The sequence below is a fragment of the Mercurialis annua genome, linkage group LG4, assembly GCF_937616625.2.
Source record: "Mercurialis annua linkage group LG4, ddMerAnnu1.2, whole genome shotgun sequence".
Taxonomy (NCBI): Eukaryota; Viridiplantae; Streptophyta; class Magnoliopsida; order Malpighiales; family Euphorbiaceae; genus Mercurialis; species Mercurialis annua.
Window position 1 is genome coordinate 28,672,747 of NC_065573.1, and position 20,520 is coordinate 28,693,266.

The following is a 20,520-nucleotide window of genomic DNA, read 5'->3' on the forward strand; positions in this document are numbered from 1 at the left end:
AAAATTAAAAAATTTAAATGTTATAGTGAGAATAGGAATATACTGTTTAAAAAGGATAAAACAAAAAAGTAGTTTAAATGTTTTAAATAAAACCTATATAAAATATAAAGATTAAAGTTGTATTTTTTTCGTGAAATTGTGTGTGATCAAGTGGTACAGCCTATCGGTGGCTGACACGATAAGAGGAAGTAGGAACTCCTGCAGTCTTAGTTTGTAGGAAAATTTTATTCTAATAATAATGCCATCATTTTAATAACATCTTATAATATAATTGACTTAATTTACGGATGATGTGATAAACTAAATTTATTTAATAGTTTTTCGTCAAAGTTTAATTTATCTCATTAGCGCTTGATGAGACCATGAGTGGTATTAAATTAGACCACTGAATTTTTACTTATTTATAATTATTTTATTTTATTTTTAGTTACTAATTCTATCATTTCGTTTTACGGAATTAGTACCTACCAAAAAGTTATTTTTTAATTGTACATTTACAACTTTATTGTTTTACCAAATTTATTTTTAAATATAATTTAGACTTTCTATTATGTTAGTTTTACAAATTGAGACTTGTATACAATCATCAATTTATACTTATTTCCAGTACTCACATAAATTCTCATTCAAATTCTTAAAAGAAACCCTAGTCAAAGTTTCATTGTAATTTCTGTGTTAGAACACTATGGTTAAATTATAACTTCAAAAAATAAACAATCACCAAAACAAAATTAGAAAAATCAAGAAACAAGCACACAATACACTTTAAAATGAAATTTTCTTATTAATAGGCTGCATGTAACAACGTCATTACAGAAACTAAATGCAAACATGTGGGTATTTTAACATAATCTTACGAACAAACTAAATTACTAGAGCTAGAATAAATAAAATGCATAAAACAACATACACAAATAGAAAAGGAAATGAATCAGTTGTTTTCATGCATGTTTATCTATTCATGCGTCTAGGATTTATATAAATGAACGCCATGCAGCCTCTCCTCCGGAATTACTCCTTACCATTCTTTGCATCATCACTCTCTGGTGGAGACCTGTTGAGATCCAGCCCTCCACTTCCGCTTCCGCCAGCGCCTCCCTGTGGAGGAGGAGGTGGAGATTCAGAAGAAGAAGACCCTGGGATCTGATTCAGGTCAATGTTTGTAACTCTGGGGGAACTTGCAGCACCACCGCTGGCAGCAGCGGTTGAATCCTCGCGCATTTTGGCTAGGGTTTCACGAGCCAAATGAAGCATTTTTGGAGCAAGCAACTGCACTTGCCGAGCCTGATGATCATCAGGGCCTGACATCTTGATAGGTGACCAAGTCCCCACAGCACCTTTAGGTGGTGGAAAAGCACCACGCCAGTCACGTTCCGGGTGAGCACGAAGATGCCCGAAGACACCTTTCCAGGAAGCAAACCTTTTACCGCATAACGAACAAATGGGTTCTGATTTAGGGGCATCCATTTCTCTCTTCTTCCTCTTGTTATCAGCAACTTGACTTGCAGCATTATCATCCTTTTTCTCTGCTAATGCTTTCATCATATTTGCTTCACCATGCCCACGACGCATGCCGCCGAGAGCAATCTGAACAACCCTACGTGGTGGAGTTGCTGCCGGTGATGGCGATGAGGACGAAGATGATGAAGAAGAAAACCCTTCGAATAACTCTTGACCACCAACAGGAACCGAAGAGGATCCTTCTCCAAAATGACGGCTCCGGGCAGGAACCGGAACCGGAGAGGGAGGCTGGGCAGTAACTGGAATAGCATGATCACTAGGGTTGGCGGAGTTGCTGGGAGAGTTTTCCTTTGAAGAGTTTGCCATTATGGAAGACTAAAAGTGATTAAGAATTGGTCTTCACTGTGTTTGTTGATGATGCAAGAATCTTAAGCCACCATTGAAGCAGTTATATAGGGTTTGTGAAGTGGGCAGTTTCTCATTTTCGTTTTTTCATAAACATAATTTCCTTCTTAAGAGATGCAACGTATCATTCGTATCTTAATGAAAGGGCGGGAGATTAATTTAGGGTTTTACTTATTTTGGTGATTAAATTACTACTTGCAAATACAAAATGAAAAAAATACCAATCACGTAAATTAGATAATAAATTAATTTTATAAACTTTCCTTGAAAAGCAAATTTGTATGCATGCATGCTTTCAATTCCTTTATTCTGTCAAATTTGATTATAATTTAGTATTGATCTTAAGCAAAAATATGTTTTCTTACCATTTTTATCTTTGATGCTTCTAGGGTTTTATTATATAACTGTTGCAAATTCACTTTCGTTTCATAGATGAACAACATAACCTAATTTCAGTTCTTCGTCATATTTATTTATTTTATCTCAAACCAAACCACTTTTTATTGTTTTCATAGAACAAATTGACAAATTTTTTGATGATAAAAATTTGATGGATCTAATGAATTTTCATAGAGTAAAATTGAGAAGTTTGGATAACATAAATTTGATGTAAGTGTTTACTTCTCCTAGTAACAGAACGGTGCTATGGATCAAATGGATTATATATTTCCATGATCAAAACCTTCTGCTATCACTTTCTTTCTTTTCCTCTCATCAAGGTATGCAATTTTTTCACTGTTAATTTGATTTACTGACTATAGTAATACTGGAAATTATTAAAAATTGCATCAATTTTTAAAACCTTTTTTTAGAGGATCAATGTTTAAAACCTTACCCAAATTTTTATACCAATTATGTTCACAAATGCTTCCACACAATAGTTTAAGTTTTGATGGAATTATTAAATCGGTATAAGTATTAAACATCATATATCAATATACGAGAAATTGTCATCATCGTCGTTATTTTATTTGTTGACTAAAGGATGGGATAAAAATTATGTAGTTTCAAAAATAACAAAAATTAAAAAACATAAAATGCATTTTATCTATTAGATATTTAAGGTTTAATTTTTATTTTTTATCATATTGTGATTTACCGTCTGTTTTGCTTACTAATGAGGTATAAATTGCCTATTGACATCCTATACAAATTTTTAAAATTTAAATGGTTATCTTTTATACATAAAATATTGGTTTTCTAATTGTTTAAATTGGGTTGCTTTATTGCTGCTCATAATTGGGAATTTTGAATTTTTTGACTTATCTTGTAATTTTTTTTATAAATGATAGGTATAATGAAGTTTAATTTAAAGTATGTTCACTACAATAATTGTTTTCTAGAATGTGTTTAGATATATGTATTTGAATTTAAAATTTGTGGTTCAAATCTTACATTTCAAATTCATGTATTTTAAATCATTTTTTTGGATAAACAAAAATAAATAAATTTCTTAATATAATATTTAAATAACAATTAATTATATTAATTTATTTAAATTTTTAATACAAACTTAACCATTTAAAAAAATCAATTAGCATTTAAAAAAAGTTGAATCGAACTCATTTTCTTATATTTCCAAAATTAAAATGAATCAAAATTTAGAAGAAAATTTCATACCAATTTGTACTAGTTCGTTATGTCAATATTTTTAGTTTTGTTTGTATTAAAATTTAATTAAAACCTTTAATATTCAAACTGAATCAAAATATAATTTTTTTTACAAAATAAAACCACATCAAACCAAATTTGTTCATTTTTTTTTAAAATCAAGTCAAATCGGAATTTTTCATTTTCACAAAACTGAACCGAACCAAAATTTAAAATAAATATTTCAAACTTCACTGAATCGGTTTGTTCAATCAGTTGTTTGTGGTTTATATTAGAAATAAACTAATTATCCTATGTACAAAAATGAACCGAGCTAAAAAATTTAAATTTTTGATGTATCAAACATAATAAAATTGAAATTAATATACCAAACCAATCCCATTTTTTATTCTTTTTTAAAAAGATTTGAACCAAAATTTTAAAGAATTATTTTTTCAAACCAAATCAAACAGTTGGTTCGATCATATTATTTCAATCAATTTTACATTAGAATTGATTCAAAAAATAATTATGTCCATATTCGAATCGAACAAAACAAATCATATTTTATATAGTATCAAATCGAACCTTACTTATCTTAAAAAAATTCAAAATTAAACCAACCAAAGTTTGTCATTTTTTTAAAACATGAATCTAAATTTAAGGAACTAAATTTTTTTAAACCAATTTGAACTAGACAGTTCAATCAGTTTTTGGCTCACTTATTTAGGTTTGGCTTTCATTAGAATTTCATGAAAAAAATTTGTGTCGAAAATCGGATCGAACCAAAAAATTATTTTTTATAATATTATAAACCGAATAAAATTGAACTTAGTCAAACCGCATTGCTGTTTCTTCAAAACTAACATTAACCATCTTTATAATAAAAGTAAGTCAAGATATGTAATCAATTTCAACTCTTTCATTTTTACAATTCAGAAACTTTAACAAATAAAATTGTAAGCCCGAAGCGAATCACTTGTCAAACCCCTTTAACAAATTTTTAATTACGGAATTTTAAATCAACAAATTCAAAAGTTGACCAATCGCAGACTAGTTCCGAGCCCAAATGGCTCATGCCCAGGCCTAATGCACTGCCTACACAAGCTTCAACAGATCAAATTTCCTTCTCTTCCAATATTTGGTTCTACAAAAGTTTACCCCACATTTTGTTCGTAATTAAACAAGAGATAAATGAAACGGAAAAATATTAATATAGGCAAAATCAATAACCAAAAGACAAGAAATTGGAAGGATGGAACAAACAAAATGAGAATAATGAAATTAATAAAGTTAAAGGAATTTTGCAGGCAATTCATATAACAAATCTTAATATAGAAGTATGTACATGACACTCCGGGTGGATAGAGAGAGGGAGGGAGAGAAGAGATGGTTCAGTGTCCACAGCCCTAACTATGATCATAATTTAAAACTTATTATTACCCAAAAAGAGGGCTTCAATACATCTCAGATCTACGCTTGAGCAAGTCCCAACGGCCACCTCTTACTGGCCGGACATTAATCAAATTACTGACCGGGATTCCCCAACAATCGCTCCACTGCAGCATGCACATTCCCTGCAGTGGCGGTGAGCGCTCGTATGTTCTCTTGTGTGTCGAAGAAGCCCATTTCTTGAAGCTGTAACAACTGGGTTGCATATACTTCTTCAGGGGGACCTGGCAACATGGCAATTTTAATAATGCAGCTCAAACATACCAACAATTTAAATGATATGAAATACAAAGTAGGCAGGAATAGCACACCACTGGGTCTGTTGGGAGCAGCAAGGCTGCCTGCCCCAAGGCCGCCAAACATATTCATCATCATCTCTAACCCCATGTTATTCGGTGGTCCTGCATTAACATAGTTGATGAATATCTTACTCTTTCGTACGAGTGCACGAGAATATACAGGAGAAAAATTACAGTTGGAGAAATAAAACTCTGTTTTTCCTTTTCCGAGAGCAAATAGAAAATATTTACTAAAAATGAGGTATAATTGCAAAGTAAATCATGAGCTTTGTGGTGTTTTGAAATTTTAATACTTAGTGATTTAAAACACAACCTACCAATTTTTTGCAATTCGAAATGCAAAAAATTGGTCCCATATTGATGCTACGCAATACATGCCGACAAGCCAAACATCATTAAAAGTTGGATTTGAAGTTTTGAACTATTGAAAAGTCCATTGCAAGGTTGGGACAACAGCAATCAAATCTTACTTCACTTTTAGACAGTTTCAAATCATGCATAACAATACCAAACATAACAGAGTGACCGCATAACCTCCCTAAAAAAGTAAAAAAAATTAAGCAAAGAAGAATGTGTGTTTTGAGAGCATTTTCATTACCTGTTCCTGCCCCTGTCTGCCCTGGTTCCCTGCAAGAGAGCGCACTAATTTAGTAAACCAAAAAAATAACACAGGCCAGGAAAAATTTAAATCTGTAGAAGGATATGGTATAGTTATCATAAAAATGAAAAACTGAGCAGGTGAAGCCATCCACACATTACACTGCAATCGCAACTTCCCAATAACAGGCTTTCAGAAAAACATTATTCCACTTACTGAGTTGACTGCTGCCGACCAAGCTGGGAGAATAGAGCTTGCTGCAAAGTCAAAAGTTGCTGCGTGAAACAAGACACTAATTTACTGAACTTAAATTGCAAAATATTGCATGCATCATTCTCCAGTTATTTCAATATGTACTAGCAGAATAATTCAAATTTCATGAATCAATTAAACAATAATAACTCAAAATTATAATGATAACTTGCAAGGGAAATTAACTTCGTATTATGTTTATGAAAAAGGATGCGCTTTGCGGGAACAAGCGCATGAATAAGCATGGCAGACATGAAATGCGTGGAAGAATAGAGGTAAGCAGGAATAAAAACTCTTGTACCTGCATCGTCTCAGGAGAAGTCAACTGACGAAGAAAATCTGGATTTTGCAACATTTCTCTAAATTGAGAATTAGAATCAAGAAGGCTTCGGAATTGAGGATTAGCACCAAGAACCTGAAACAACATAGACATTAGGATGCAAGAAGTTTGAGGCTGAATCTACACAAACAGAATTATAGGTTCGTACCTGGTTCAAGTATTGGGGATTTGAAAGGAGGCTTTGCATTATTTGTGAAATACCAGGATTTTGCACCATTTGATTCACTAAATTAGTGTCTGTCATAGAACCGAACAGGCTGTCAAACTCTGGAAGACCAAGTCCACCAAGACCTGCAGGAGTCTGTGGTCTAGCATCTCCAGCAGTATTTGATCGTGCCGTGTTATTTAAGCCGCCACCACCAGCTGCTAAATTTGCATTAGTCGAACAGTTAGGAAATAGCAGTCAGCCAGTCATAACCATAATCGTAAATTCAACCATAACCAGAAATACTTTAACTAACAGATTTGGAAGAATACAAAATCTGAAGTGAGAGAAAGAAAGGAGAACAAGCAGCTAAAGCATGCAAAGGTCCTATTCAACCTTCCCAAAACTTCAATTAAAAAATAGAAAAGAAACTTACTCCCAGTAGCAGTCCATGGGTTTGGCAGTGGGTTAGTATTTGGAGCTGGAGAACCAGTGGGGGACTCGGAATTAGTTGTTGATGGATTAGCTGTACCAACACCAGCTTGGTTTCCTGCTTGGTTCCCCAAAAGAGCTGCAAATGGGTTTGCACCATCAGCTCCAGTATTTCCAGCCATTGTGGTTGCATTCAAGAATGGCTCCTGAACAGTTTCATACATGCGCCGAAGCATATTAAAACCTTCAGGAGAAGATTCAATGTTGCTCATTGCTCTATCAGTATTGCGCATCATCTCACGCATAAGTTCAGGATTTCTTGCAGCTTCAAGTGTTTGACGGAGGGTGCTAGGATCATTAAGAATATGAGCAAGCTCAGGATTTCGATCAATGATTTCACGCATTTGAGGATTATTCATGATCAAGTTCCGCATGATCTCAGGATTATTCATTAAGCTCTGAACAACAGGAGTATTCATTATTTCTCTCATCATGTTGGGATTCCGAGTCAATTGCTGTTGCACCTGTTCAAACTCTGGAAGTCCAGCTCCAAACAAACCACCACTGCCGCCTAAGCCATTTAAACGCATCCCTGGAAACATTCCAAAATCAGATCCTCCGAGAGCTCCACCTTCATTAGACCCAACATCCCTTGTATTAGTTGTAGTGTTGTTTGAACCTCCAGTATTGGTTGCAGGAGTCGTATTAGCTGCTGGAGTTGGTGCAAAACCACGAACTAAGTGGACAGTATGATCTGCCTCCAAGCCTAGCAGTCATAGCAGAAAAGATAACAGATTTCAGATCCCATGAATTGATAAAATGCTAAAAAAAAAAATCATTTGCAACTAGATTATATATCCATCCTCAAAGAACTTCCCTATGCGACAGATGATACAATCTTAAGCTCATTTAAGGATTAGAAAAAGGTTCAAATATGATCTCGGGCAACTTATCATATGAAAAAAATTGTAACAGGATGCAGTGAAAATAGAACAAAAAAGACTGTTTCAAGTGCAAACATAGACTATCTCCAACCTCCTGTATCTTTGGAAGCTGATTACCAATGAATGGACTTTACAAATAAATAACAAAGATTGGCATTCAATTGCAGTCATATTCTATTCAAATGCCGAAGACTTTACAACAAAAACTCAAAGTTCATAATATACAAGTTGACGTAGCGGCCTGAAAAATAGCACTTGATGATCAAATTCAAATGCAAGCTGGATGTCCTAAAGTAGGAACAATCATCAAAAGTAAAAAAAAAACAGATATAAGAATCCCCTTTTGACATGTACCACAATCCAAGAAACTCAGTCCAAGAAGACACTGATGTCATCACCTATGGCAATTTAATAAATTTGAAACAAGCCACAGTAATAAAGGCAAAATGTAAATGAGTTGCTAGAGCCTAAAGTGGAAGGTACAGGCACATGCTAATTGAATGGCAGATGCAACTTAAACAAAAATTTATGGCCAATCGTTTGTAGTAGATGGCAGCTAATCTTATCCAGGAATAGTAGTACTAACGACATAAAAAGAATTAACAAAAGAGGGAGACATAAAGAAAATACTGAGAGCAGTTGGAAAAAAGGAGGACCGTTCAGCAAAGAATAGATGATACGGAAGAAGCAAGAAAAGGAAAGATAGAAAGAAAAAAGATAAAACACTGCTTCATTCTTCTATCCATTGCATCTTAACCTTATCACATCCCTTTTTTTAGTACTTTAAATATGATTGGCAAACAAGAGGAGCAATTTAAGACATTGTTACATAAATACTAAGAACACTCAGTATTAATAAAGGCGAAGAGAAATGATGACATTGTTACATAACCATTAAAAACTCTTGGTGGAAAAACAAAAATGTGCACGATTTTAGAATAAGACACCTTGTGACTGGTCATATACCATCCATTAGTTGTGCATTGAGGTGCATTAAGAAGCTGAAGCCTGCATTCATTGCACCCTGCAATGGAGGGCGCTTAACAAAATTGAAACACACTAGTAGGAAGCGTAACCTAATAGACCAACCTGGATTACATCCATACAAAGGTGCAGTTGCAGGTGATGAATGAGGATCGGGTACCAAAACATTATGATATCCATTTTACACGTCGATAGAAGAATGAAATATAGCTAGCTAATTATAACCATCTAGCACGCAGACAAATGATCAAAGATCAACTAAGAGATAAAGTAGGAATGCAAAGCATATTCTTCCTTCCTTCTTAATTCATTCACGTCAGATATATGGCATTTATTTACAATGCTCCTTGAGAAAAAAAACTTAATAGAAAAAGGGAACTTCATAAATTACATTACTTAACAGTAATACAAGAGCAATAATTTATAGCAGCAATAAGAAAATCATCAATGGCATCAGAGCTAGTAGTGAAAGAACTGGTCATGTAACATTGTAGCTACTCCAGAACAATTGAACTATGTAGACAAGAAGCGGACTATTTTAGATTCCTTCAGGACGTAGGTATAACAAATAAAAACTATGACCAATCCAATACACATTAGACTGAAGACATCAAAATATTTATGTACATGGAGAAAACATGAAATATAAAGAAGGTAACAGCTCAGGAGTCAGCAGTGTGTATGCAAAATTTTACACTACAAATACAGACCACAACAAATTATGCTAATAAATCTCTTAAACAGCAAAACGAATACAGTATTGATAGTAGATGTAGCAGGAAACCATGCTATGTATACAGCTAACACAAAGGTTGTTGCAACACAAACACTTGGGTTATACATGTATATATATACATACACAGAGAGAGAGAGATTATATGGTTACTTTGAACTTAATCAGGATACTTTGTTCAAAAACTATCCTTTGATAAGAAAGATAACTTGTGTCTAATGGTGCAACAAGCAAAGCTTGTAAAAAATAAAGTATATGTGCAATGCATATATACATTTAACAGCATGCTTAACAATTAAAATCAATACAATTATACTTCTACTCAATTCTATATTTTCTTCTAGTTACAATCCACTCCACTTTTAGCAATAAAGCAATCAACGCCGCAGCATTCTGACAGTCTCTGAATATTTTGATTCTAATAATATCATTAATCCTCCCTCTTTATTTAAACAGTTTATATTAATAAGTAGCACGATTATGTTTAATTCAACAGAGCTAAAACCACACTATACCTTTTTTCACCCTAACACTATAGACGTGATTTTTTAATTGACCATTAAAATCAAAATTTGGTACCCTAATATATCAAATTACCATACGGTAAGATTCACAATCCATTACTCATCAATCCTAGCAATTAAAACCTACAAAAAATGTCAGATCACAAATCTCTCACTCCATAACTCATTTATTTCATCAATTCTCCCAATTCCAATCAAATATTGAATGTCAGAGAAGTAAAATCAAACAAATAAAATTAAAAAATTAAAAAAATCAAACAAAAAATATACCATAGGATTGCAAGGTCTGATCATCTTTCAGGATCCGTCCCTTATAAATCAAGCGCTGCTGATCCGCGGGAACATCACACTTTCCGGCGAGTAGTGTTTTAAACGTTTCGACCGTCTCCGTCAAGTTAATATCGACGAAGAATTTGGATCCATTAGAGCACCTAATGTTCACCTTTACTCCGCCTCCTTCTCCGCCGGTGGATGACTCACTCACCTCATCTCCTCCTCCTCCTCCTCCTCCATTGCCTCCTCCCATACTATTAGTGCTAACTACAATATAAAATTAACCTTCACCTCAATCAAAATTAAACAAAAACAAACCCTAACCCTAGATTTGGGCAATCGCCAAGCAAATTCAATGAGAAACCCAAACCAAACGAAAAGAGAGAGATTAAAAGAGTCGCACAGGTGAAATTTTCATAGAATAAAAATAATAAAAATAATTATTTATGTTTATATTTATATTGAGAAGAAAAGTGGACTTGGATTACCCATGAGAAGTAAGGAATAATAAATAATAAATAAATAAATATTAGTAATAAGTTATAGATGTGTATTTGGGTATTTTTGGAACTTTAGAGGGATATTCAAGTAACGCGATTAGAGTCGCGTGTGTATTACACGCTTCCCTCATGCGGTGGTGTTTTGTCGGGAGATAAAAGGCGTGTTGTGTTTTTTATTTTTATTTTAGGTTTTTCTTGGGTTGATTCGTTGGAGATTCTTTTGGTGCTTTCACGCTCTCCTTTGAAGCGTGTTTGTTTGATGTTGTTTTTGTATCGGCCTGCTTTATTTATGTTTGGGCCTTTCTTGGGTATGTCCCAGATTTTTGGGCTATTTGGAAACGCTGGGCCACATTCAGAGTATCGAGCTCGAGGGTATCATATAGACTCCAACTGAAATGAGCTTAAATTCTCATATTCTGCAACAAACTCGAGTTGAGTTCAATAAAAATAAAAATAAAAATAATCCTAAAAATAAACATATTTGATGTATTTTATTTTTATTTAATATAAAATATATAATTTAATCACTTAATATTATACATATTTAATTTTAAAGGTATAAAATGTTAATATAATAAAAAAATAAATTATAATTTTATCGTTATAAGAGGCATGTCTAGATTCGTTTAAGTGACCCTCGATTTTAAATTTAGTTTGAAATAAATTCGAATAGGCCGAGTTTAAACGCAACTTAGATTTACTTGTCTTAACACATGCTTTTTTGAGTAATTAACGAGTAGTCCAACTTATTTAAATCTGAAAACGATATATATTTTTTTAAGGGAAATTTTTTACCTAGAGGTATTAGAGAAATGAAAAAAGAGAGAAAATTGTGTTAGATTTTTTAACATGTGCGTGAAAAATTCATAGACCGGATTTAGGTTCTTTTTTTAGAGTAAAGTATAAAAAGTTTAAAAATAGAGTATTTTCTTAAAAGGTTTTGTTTGTGAATTTTAAATATGTTTAAATTGAAATGTTTTATAAATTTACCTTGACGTTTTCTTACGCGGACTGTTCCACAGTTATTACACATCAAACCAAGATCGCCATACAAGCTAATAGAAAGTGTAACCGTAATGGCGCCATAATTTTCAAGCTACAATGGAGATATTTTCCAGAGCTAAAAATTGCTTCGCATTTCGTCTCAAATCTCTAACCACCTTACAGGTCATTTCTTCTTTAACTGTTAAACGTTCTCTTTCATTTTTCTCATTGGGACAATTCGTCGAACATCTTTAATGCATTGGCTTAAAACTGACTATTTGAAATGCCATATGGTTACAGCGGTTAAATCATCTTTTAATTGAAAATTATCTACTATTATATCCTAGAATGGCTTCCACCGATTCTAAAACTCATCAATGTGAGTAACTTAAGTTAAATCTTGTTTTATTTTGAAGTTTCAAGTTATATATATATATATATATATATGCAAGTGTAATTAAATTTAAAAATTGAAGCAGGTTCTAGAATTGACATGTCTAAATGGAAAACGATAAAGGCGAATCTTGCTGGTGTTAACCGTTCAATGATTCATTCCTCTGCATGGGTTGTTTTGAGCATTCTGCATGATAAAGGTATCTTCTTTCAATTCTGTTGACATTCTTATAATAGTTCTATTTGCAGCACTCTATGTTGCACATTAATTTTCCGAGTTCTATGTTTCGGCGTTATTTAGTGGAATGACTTCCTTGACCGGTTGGAAGAGTGGAGAGTATGACTGTATGAGATATTAGTTTAATAGCTAGACTAAATTCTTTCTCTAATTGATATCGGCCTTCATCTGTTTGAAGCAAGACGCCAAATCCTTCATAGTTCTGAGCACGACATGCCGCTGCCTAAATGAGGCTGTCTTGCTTTACATGAATGCCTACTTCGTTCTGATTTAATGGCTTAAATTTTTCTATGAGTTTCAGGTTTTGAAGCTTACTTAGTTGGCGGATGTGTGAGAGATTTACTTCTTAAGAGAATACCTAAAGATTTTGATATTATAACCACAGCTAGTCTTAGACAGGTTTTCTTCTTTTTTTCCGTCTATTTTATCATGTTAATGTGTATCTTTTACTACATTTCTTTTGCTATTTGTTTCACAGCCAGTTTTGTGGTTTTGTGATGTCTTATTACAGGTGAAGAAACAATTCCATCGTTGCGAGATTGTTGGACGAAGATTTCCTATATGCAGGGTGCATGTGAAAGGCTCAACAGTTGAGGTCTTAAAGCGCTCTTTTAGTAATTATAATTCATTATGATGACTGGTGTCTGAACAATTTTAAAATTTTGTCGGTAACATATGATCTAAAATTGATTTCCTCTCATCTTTTTGTGTTTTATTTTGGGTGTTAGGTATCCAGTTTTAAGACTGTGGCAGAAAATAGTAAAGAAAAAGGAAAGGCTCTTTTGTCCCAAATACCAAGTGGCTGCGACGAGAAGGACTTTATCCGGTGGAGAGATAGTATGCATCGGGATTTCACAATTAACAGGCATAATTTCTCGTTTCCTTTAAAAAAATTAAGGAACTCTCTTTTTAACACTCCTGTGGTGAATCTTTTAAGGAACTATGCCCTGATGATTATATGTCAGTACATGTTTAAGATCTTCACTTTAAGTTTAGTTTGACGCGATCTAACTTGAAATTCTATTTTTATATGTGGAAGCAGTTTATTCTTTGATCCGTCCATGAATAAAATCTATGATTATGCTAATGGCATGGCAGATTTAAGTTCCTTAAAGGTATTATTCCTTCAATTCGTTTGCCAGAAAAATGTGCTCCAAGTTTAATTCTTAGTTCAGCTGTTATTTGGAAAATTCTAGTGAATGATCACCTTCTATTTATATAATTTTCACAGCTACGGACCATAATCCCTGCTCACTTATCATTCCAAGAAGATTGTGGTCAGTGCTTCCACCTTTATTTATGTGTCTTTTAGCTACTCGAGACTTAGCATGCTACTGCTAGATGTCTTATTAGCTCAATCTAACCAGACTTGTGTTTGAAACTGTGTCTTTCAGCGAGAATATTGCGAGGTTTGAGAATTGCTGGGCGTTTGGGCTTATCAATATCAAAGGAAACTGAAATTGCTATACACAAGCTCTCATCTTCTATTAATAGTCTGGACAAGGTACTTTAAGGTTTTTTAAAAAAATACAGCTCTCTGAAATTTCATTGTTTGGAGGCTCCACATTTCCTGGCCTCTTTCCTTTCATCCTTTGTTTAGGTTTTAGTGTCTTTGATCCACAGTTTTTATATTTTAAGAACTCTTACTTTGTTGTTGTTTGATGCAAATGCAATTTAAATTCATTACTTCATCATAAATTCTCACCAAAATGACACTCTTTGTCAGGCCAGGATAATGATGGAACTCAACTACATGCTATCGTATGGAGCTGCTGAGTCTACTATCTGTTTGCTTCGGAGATTCAACCTATTTGAACTATTTCTTCCATATCATGTATGTCGATTTTTTCAGTCCTTGTTTTTTATTATTATTTTTATGGCCGTTGCTTGTACTTTAAATCTACACCTGGTAATGTTGATTGCAGGCAGCATATCTTAATCGACAGGGTAGTGAGACCTCTTCTCAAGATCCCAGGATGTTGATGGTAAGCTATGTCTATATAGCGAAAGCATTGAATGTTCTCAACAGAGTATTAATAAAGATGCCTTGGTCAGATGTTCAGAAGCTAAAACTCTAGGAATAGATTATGACCTCGTAGATTGGTATGAGAAAATACTGGAAATACTTGAGGGATGTTATAACAAAACACATGAGTGCAACTTACGGTTTCTAAAAAGTAAAAAATCAGAGGATATTTCTTACTTGGAGTGAATCAAGGATAAAGAACTTATTATCGTGTTTTAATGGGGGATGTAAAATTGTGAGGTTTGCTTTCAGTGAAAATATAGTTTTTCTTTAGTCAGTTAGAATGACAATATTAATTAAGTTGGCAAACTAAAATAAAGCCTTATTTGAGCGTAAATATGATATACAAATGAGGAAGACATTTTAAATCCATCGAAAAAAATAGTTCTCAACCTCATGCGTAAATTTCGTATTCATGTATGAAACCTAATTAGCATATATGTAAAGAAATGAAATTAAAATAAGAGCAAATTATTCTAAAGCCCCTCACGTTTGTCATAATTCACACTTTGGTACCCCTTGTTTGAAAATCAAACGATTTGGTACCTTAGTTTTGATTTTGTAAATTATAAAGGCCTTCTATTAAATATAGGTACTAAATCGTTAACGGAATGAAACGTGAGGTACCAAATCGTTTGAAAATGAGGTACCAAATCGTTTACATAATTGAAACTGACGTACCAAATCATTTATATAATTAAAACTGAGGTACCAAATCGTTTGAAGTAAATTTCAAATTATTAACGGAACTAACAAAAGCCCCTAATTGTTGACGGAATCAAAACTGCGGTCCCAAATTGTTTGATTTTCAAACAAGGGGTACCAAACTGTTAATTATAACAAACGTGAGGGGCCTTAGAGTAATTTTCTCTTAAAGGATACAGATTTTTACTTTGCTGTTCTTGTATCCAAGCATTGCATTAAAGAACTTAGTCAAATGGGTATGGTGAATCAAGAGTGCTTGATGGAACAAGGGGACCTTATATGGTTCTGGTTTCGTTCTCTGAGGACTGAACTTCCTGTTTTCCTTTAAGGCATGGCATATTTTTGTGACCAACTTCCGATAGGAGGGAATCCTCCTATGATTTACTTGGGTTGTGAAATGCCATGTTTGGAACAGGAAGTAGCAGGTACTTGACTGAATGTTGTCTCTTTCCACTGAAACAATTTTCACCAAGGTAGTCTTCTGTCTTTATGCTGCTTGCATAGTTGCATGTGCTTCACAAGTTCCGTTTTTCACCAAGTGTAATTCCAATTATATTTGTGATTGATTTCGTAATAGATTTTTTTTTATTTGAGATTCTTATTTAATCATCTTTCTTCTTGGCAGAAATTGTTCTCCAATTTGGATAGACTAGTTAGTTGTGACCGGCCTTGCAATAGCATTCTATGGTGAGAATCTATACAGTTTTAGTTTTAATGATTTATTGATATCAATATCATCATTATGTCTTCCCCGTGGTCTTGTAGAAGAACTTCCATAAATGAACCACTGATTTGATGTTCACAATATTTATTGAGGTTGAAGAACTTTAGCATTTCTGAATTAAGAATCTTAGTTTTCAATTATTTGTTCAGGAAACTTCTTTTTCATTAATTAAAAGAACATTGAATTTGTTTCCCAAGTTTCATGGATAAATGCCTGTCTAGATTATTTTCTGTTAAATGTTAGTGACAACCAATGGCTTGCAGTCTGATAAAGTACTTTGCAAGATTACTTGTTTTTTTTTTTTGGGAAATTGCTCTACAATGAGGATTTGTATTATGCAGCTCCTCTAAATCGAAACTCTAAGTTAATTGGAGTCAGCTACATATTCAGAAAGCTATAAATGTCTTAGACCTTTATGAAGACTTGATACAAAACTGATTGGAAGAACAGCCCACCTCATTTAACTTAGGATTAAGCCTAGGTGAGTTGATTTGAGTTGAGCATTCAGAATGATACACAGCCACTATATCATCTTGTACCACTGTTCTACATGTTAGTTTAGGTCTACCTCTTTCTTTCTTTCTTCAGTCCACTATTCTAGTTGATCTTTGTTCTTATCACTTTGCACAGTTCCTTAAATCAGATCATATTTATAAGAAGGCAAAGAATTTGTTGAAGCTTAGTGTAGCTAATTTCAACTCGAATAACTAATTTCTTACATTGGGCATGGCCCCACTTTGTTTTAACAAACCAACTTTATGCTTAAATGCACATTAACATTATTCTTGCTCTTTTTTGTCAGTTATTTTTCTTTCCTTTTTTTCTGAAATGATATCTGATGGTCCAGAACAGTTTCTGTAATCAAGGATTACTGCTCAAGTGGTAGCTGCTTATTATGCTTTGTCTATGGAACAGGGTTGGACTATTAGCATTTCACCAAGCTTTAGTAACTAATCCGCAAGATGCTCTTGTTATACGGGTCTTGGCTTCTGTATTGTATCATGGAAAGTGGAAGGAAGGTGTTGAATTTGCAAAAGCAAACGCTCAAGTGCCAGTCAAATTTGCACCGGAAATCTCAGGCTTCTCTGAATCTAAATCAGATCAAGAACTTGCAGAGGAAGTTAGTCGTTTAGCACTTCTAATCCAAGATTCTATTGGCTCTTTTGTGAATACAGACATTCTCGCACAGTTCATGTCTGGATATGGAGTTCCCTTTAATTCTAATTTGGTAAGTGTATAAAGTTTCATATATGTATCTGTAAAGTCAGTGTTCAGCTTATGTGTATGCTTGATATAGTTTACAGTAGTGTGATTTAATTTGCTTACATAATGAAATGAGAATACATCACCCTATATGCTAGAATTGGCTAATGTTCTTGGTTTATACTTGAAAGTTACATTCTAATTACAATAATTCAAAAGACCCAGCATCCCATTTCTTTTCTTTTCATCCTTTTTTTTTTACCTTCTGTTATGAGCTGAGAACACACAAATTGCAAAACATGCAATGTTCACTGCTAATGTTAGGCAATTTAATTTGTTGTGATATGCATGCACATTTACCTTACATAAAGGGCTTCTGGAAGTAATAGGTGCACATTGCTCCCAGCACAAGACAAGACAAATTTGTCTATGGTATGCAGACAATTACAGCTTTACTTGCAAAGGAATGTATTATTTGTTTATACTTGATGATGCAGGTCAGAAGTTTGAGAGTACGGCTAGACCACATCCACGCTTGAAATATTTTATAGCCTTAAAGGTTAAAGCTGCTGAGACTAATTTTAGAATCCACCAGAGAGTAAAAAGAGAGTTGAATAATTAAATTTTGAAATCTCTTCATTCTCTGGTGAACTTGGTATTATTTTTCTTGGAAACTTCAGGATATTTCAAAGGCATAGCTATGATTTATCATACTTGTTTTCTTCTTTCCGGCTTCAGTGGAGTGTTTTGAAAGCTCAGATTGTGATACTCTTACGAACTTAGATACAGCATAAGCAGTATGACTCATGACTGTAGAAAAATAGCAAGGTTAAATATGTAGAAAGAAACAGAGGAAAATTGATGCAGAAATATTGCTGACTAGATTTGTCGGTTTTATCAAAATTTCATATTTTTTAGGTTTAGTTTGATAATTGGAATTTTTTTATATTTAAGAGATCTATATTTTCCTCGTATTGTCTTATTTTAGGTTCTTTATTAGTTTTAGAGTTTAGCCTATAAAAACTTATAGGGCTTTAAGCATTGTGCTATAGCAGATATTTATTGTTGAAAACATTGTGTTAAAGTTCATTCATATTGATGGTTCAATGCCTAATTTGATTGTCAATGCACAAGTCTTCTTGTGGACAACTGCAAGTAAAATAAATTAGCTCTTTGTATTCTATCATTTTGTCAGAAAACAAACAAACATTGTGCTATGAACTGAATAAGGAGTCTTCTTTAGTTTCCCCACCTTTGCTGAACCCATGGACCAATTTTATCTTTAATCCCAGCTCATGGATGTTGTTAGCGACTAGCAATAACTGAATTATTTAAGTCAAAGATGCTGCATGGTAAACCCTCCTATATCCCTACTAGAATTATGAATTGGTGAAAGTGAAAGTGAACGCATCATGCCATTGTGTAGTAGTATCTATAGCTTTGTCTTGTTAGACTTAATGCTTGTCCTTTTTCTTTCAGGTATTTGTATCCAATAAAATGGGAAATGATGTTGCTCAGATTTTTGATGTGCTGGTCCATGATGTTAGTTCTTACAAAACTTTGAGAAAAAGTTTCAAGATTGACTACTCCCTTCTTGGGAAGGGACATCATCATGAGACTAGATTTGTTCTTGGTAAAGTTATACTGGAAACTTTGAGTGGTCATACCAGAGTAAAGGTTTCGGAGGAGGGGTCAAAGGTAGTTGCGGAGAAACATGATGAAAAACTATCTGATCTAGTCAAGGATCATATAGTGGAATCAAAGGATAAAACACCTATAATTTCACAATTTATTTATGAACATGAGAAAAAGACGGGAAAAAAACGGAAATTGGTAAAGACAAAATGCATTTCTGGGCAGGAAGAAGCTGAAGAACAACTATGCACGTCACCGATGAATGTATTAGAGAGGAAAAAGCAACATGTGCACGGGAAGTCCAGGAATATAAATATAAGCAACAAATGCATTACTGGGCGGGAGGAAGCTGAAGGGCAACTAAGCATGTCGCTGACGAATGTATTTGAGAAGAAAAGGCAACATGTGCATGAGAAGTCGAGGAATATTAATATAAGCGACAAAGGCATTTCTCTGCGGGAAGAAGATGAAGGACAACTAAGCATTTCTCGGCAGGATGAAGCTGGAGGACAACTAATCATTTCTCGGCGAGATGAAGCTGAAGGACAGCTAAGCTTTTCTCGGAGGGATGAAGCTGAAGGACAACTAAGCATGTCGCCGATGAATGAATTAAAGAAGAAAAAGCAACCGCTGGAAGGGAAGTCTAGGAATGTTAAGTTACGCATTGAGGAGAAAGCTAAGCACCAAGAGGAGAAAGATTGCCATGTGATATGCCAAGAGGTGGTCAAGGAAAAGACTGAAAATCTAAAACAGACATCGGTTAAGGAAAAGAGTGGTCGAGCATCTCTATATAACATTTTCAAGGGATGACAATTTTGTTTGTGCACCAGATATGAATTATGTCAGAAATTGAGGATTATCATACCCTCAGTCCTTGTTCCCTTCGTGGTATGCACACGCGCCCAAAACTCCGGTAACAAAATTTTGGTGGTGAAGCTATCAAGAGACTGGTAAATCTCTCTCTCTCTCTATCTCTTAGCTGCGTGCATCCTGTCTTACATGTGCATCGGTGTATGCATACATGTGTCATGGATATCTATCAGCTCAAATCCACTTATTTCCTGCAACCACCCACCGACTTGCTCGCTTTTTCCTAAGGCATTTTGTTGAGTGATGACTATTCTGGAAACTGAAAGCCTGTAAATGTTGCTGAAAGTTGCACCCATGTTTAAAACATGTCAAATTTTGAAGAACGAAATCTTTTTGTTGCAGAACAATATAACCATAGGAAGTTGTGGTTCTACTTCTTCATGCTTCATTTGCAGACTGTAACTGGGAATTCCATGTGCCTGCCTGAGCTTAGCTGTTGTATACTTCAAACTTCTATTCGTTGCATAAGTGCATATGATATTGTTGTTGTTCATACCTCATAGCGTAAAGGGAAAAAATAACAAGTTGCTATATTAATTTATCTTACTCGAATCAGTTTTTCTAGTTGGTTATTGTGCCTCTGAAGTTTGAAATGTATTTTCTAAAATAATTTTTCAAAATATCTTTTTTTAAAATGTTTGTATTTACTTGTTTGTTTTTCAAACAAGGGCATCTAGAAATCAAGATTTGGAAATAAAAGTGCTAAGGCAGTAACTAGTAGCTGCACCTGGTGCCATTATTAATTTAGGGGTATAAACAAGTTAGGCTATTAGGGAGTTAGTCGAGACCGATTTGAACAAAATTTGAATA

The 20,520-nt window shown here is 33.9% G+C and overlaps 3 protein-coding genes across 6 annotated transcripts; 1 reads left to right on the top strand and 2 right to left on the bottom strand.

Annotated features, from left to right (window-relative positions):
* Positions 1–784: 784 nt before the first annotated feature.
* On the bottom strand, positions 785–1,827 carry LOC126678533 (uncharacterized). The gene is made up of 2 exons (XM_050373427.1): positions 1,023–1,827; positions 785–792 (listed from the first exon to the last, which is right to left on the bottom strand). The coding sequence occupies exons 1-2, from the start codon at positions 1,825–1,827 to the stop codon at positions 785–787; spliced, it is 813 nt and encodes a 270-aa protein (XP_050229384.1).
* A 2,887-nt stretch (positions 1,828–4,714) lies between these two features.
* Positions 4,715–10,887, bottom strand: LOC126677100 (ubiquitin domain-containing protein DSK2a-like). 3 transcript variants are annotated; one of them, XM_050371554.2, is made up of 8 exons: positions 10,430–10,887; positions 6,979–7,740; positions 6,546–6,763; positions 6,359–6,472; positions 6,022–6,080; positions 5,806–5,834; positions 5,220–5,309; positions 4,715–5,132 (listed from the first exon to the last, which is right to left on the bottom strand). In XM_050371554.2, the coding sequence occupies exons 1-8, from the start codon at positions 10,683–10,685 to the stop codon at positions 4,984–4,986; spliced, it is 1,677 nt and encodes a 558-aa protein (XP_050227511.1). In that variant the 5' UTR covers positions 10,686–10,887; the 3' UTR covers positions 4,715–4,983. The 3 variants fall into 3 exon arrangements, with proteins under 3 accessions (XP_050227511.1, XP_050227512.1, XP_050227513.1); XM_050371555.2 differs by having other exon boundaries at positions 6,546–6,760; positions 10,430–10,886; XM_050371556.2 differs by having other exon boundaries at positions 6,022–6,062; positions 10,430–10,886.
* A 1,004-nt stretch (positions 10,888–11,891) lies between these two features.
* On the top strand, positions 11,892–20,274 carry LOC126676949 (uncharacterized). 2 transcript variants are annotated; one of them, XR_007640443.1, is made up of 15 exons: positions 11,892–12,099; positions 12,217–12,295; positions 12,396–12,509; positions 12,849–12,946; positions 13,059–13,142; positions 13,276–13,412; positions 13,590–13,662; positions 13,779–13,824; positions 13,942–14,051; positions 14,274–14,381; positions 14,473–14,532; positions 15,904–15,965; positions 16,918–17,230; positions 18,685–19,790; positions 20,053–20,274. XR_007640443.1 is itself a non-coding variant. In XM_050371327.1 (14 exons), exons 1-14 carry the CDS (start codon positions 12,034–12,036, stop codon positions 19,648–19,650), a joined length of 2,316 nt encoding a protein of 771 aa, XP_050227284.1. In that variant the 5' UTR covers positions 11,892–12,033; the 3' UTR covers positions 19,651–20,274. The 2 variants fall into 2 exon arrangements, 1 of the variants encoding a protein (XP_050227284.1); XM_050371327.1 differs by having other exon boundaries at positions 18,685–20,274.
* Positions 20,275–20,520: the final 246 nt, after the last annotated feature.

Coding starts and splice junctions, on each gene's coding strand:
- LOC126678533 (XM_050373427.1), bottom strand. CDS start 1,827: ATGGCAAACTCTTCAAAGGAAAACTCTCCCAGCAACTCCGCCAACCCT.
- LOC126677100 (XM_050371554.2), bottom strand. CDS start 10,685: ATGGGAGGAGGCAATGGAGGAGGAGGAGGAGGAGGAGATGAGGTGAGT. Junction 6,764..6,978: donor CCCATGGACTGCTACTGGGA/GTAAGTTTCTTT, acceptor ATGCAAATTTAG/CAGCTGGTGGTGGCGGCTTA. Junction 6,473..6,545: donor ATCCCCAATACTTGAACCAG/GTACGAACCTAT, acceptor ATGTTGTTTCAG/GTTCTTGGTGCTAATCCTCA.
- LOC126676949 (XM_050371327.1), top strand. CDS start 12,034: ATGGAGATATTTTCCAGAGCTAAAAATTGCTTCGCATTTCGTCTCAAA. Junction 12,510..12,848: donor GAGCATTCTGCATGATAAAG/GTATCTTCTTTC, acceptor TATGAGTTTCAG/GTTTTGAAGCTTACTTAGTT. Junction 14,533..15,903: donor AAGATCCCAGGATGTTGATG/GTAAGCTATGTC, acceptor TCTTCTTGGCAG/AAATTGTTCTCCAATTTGGA.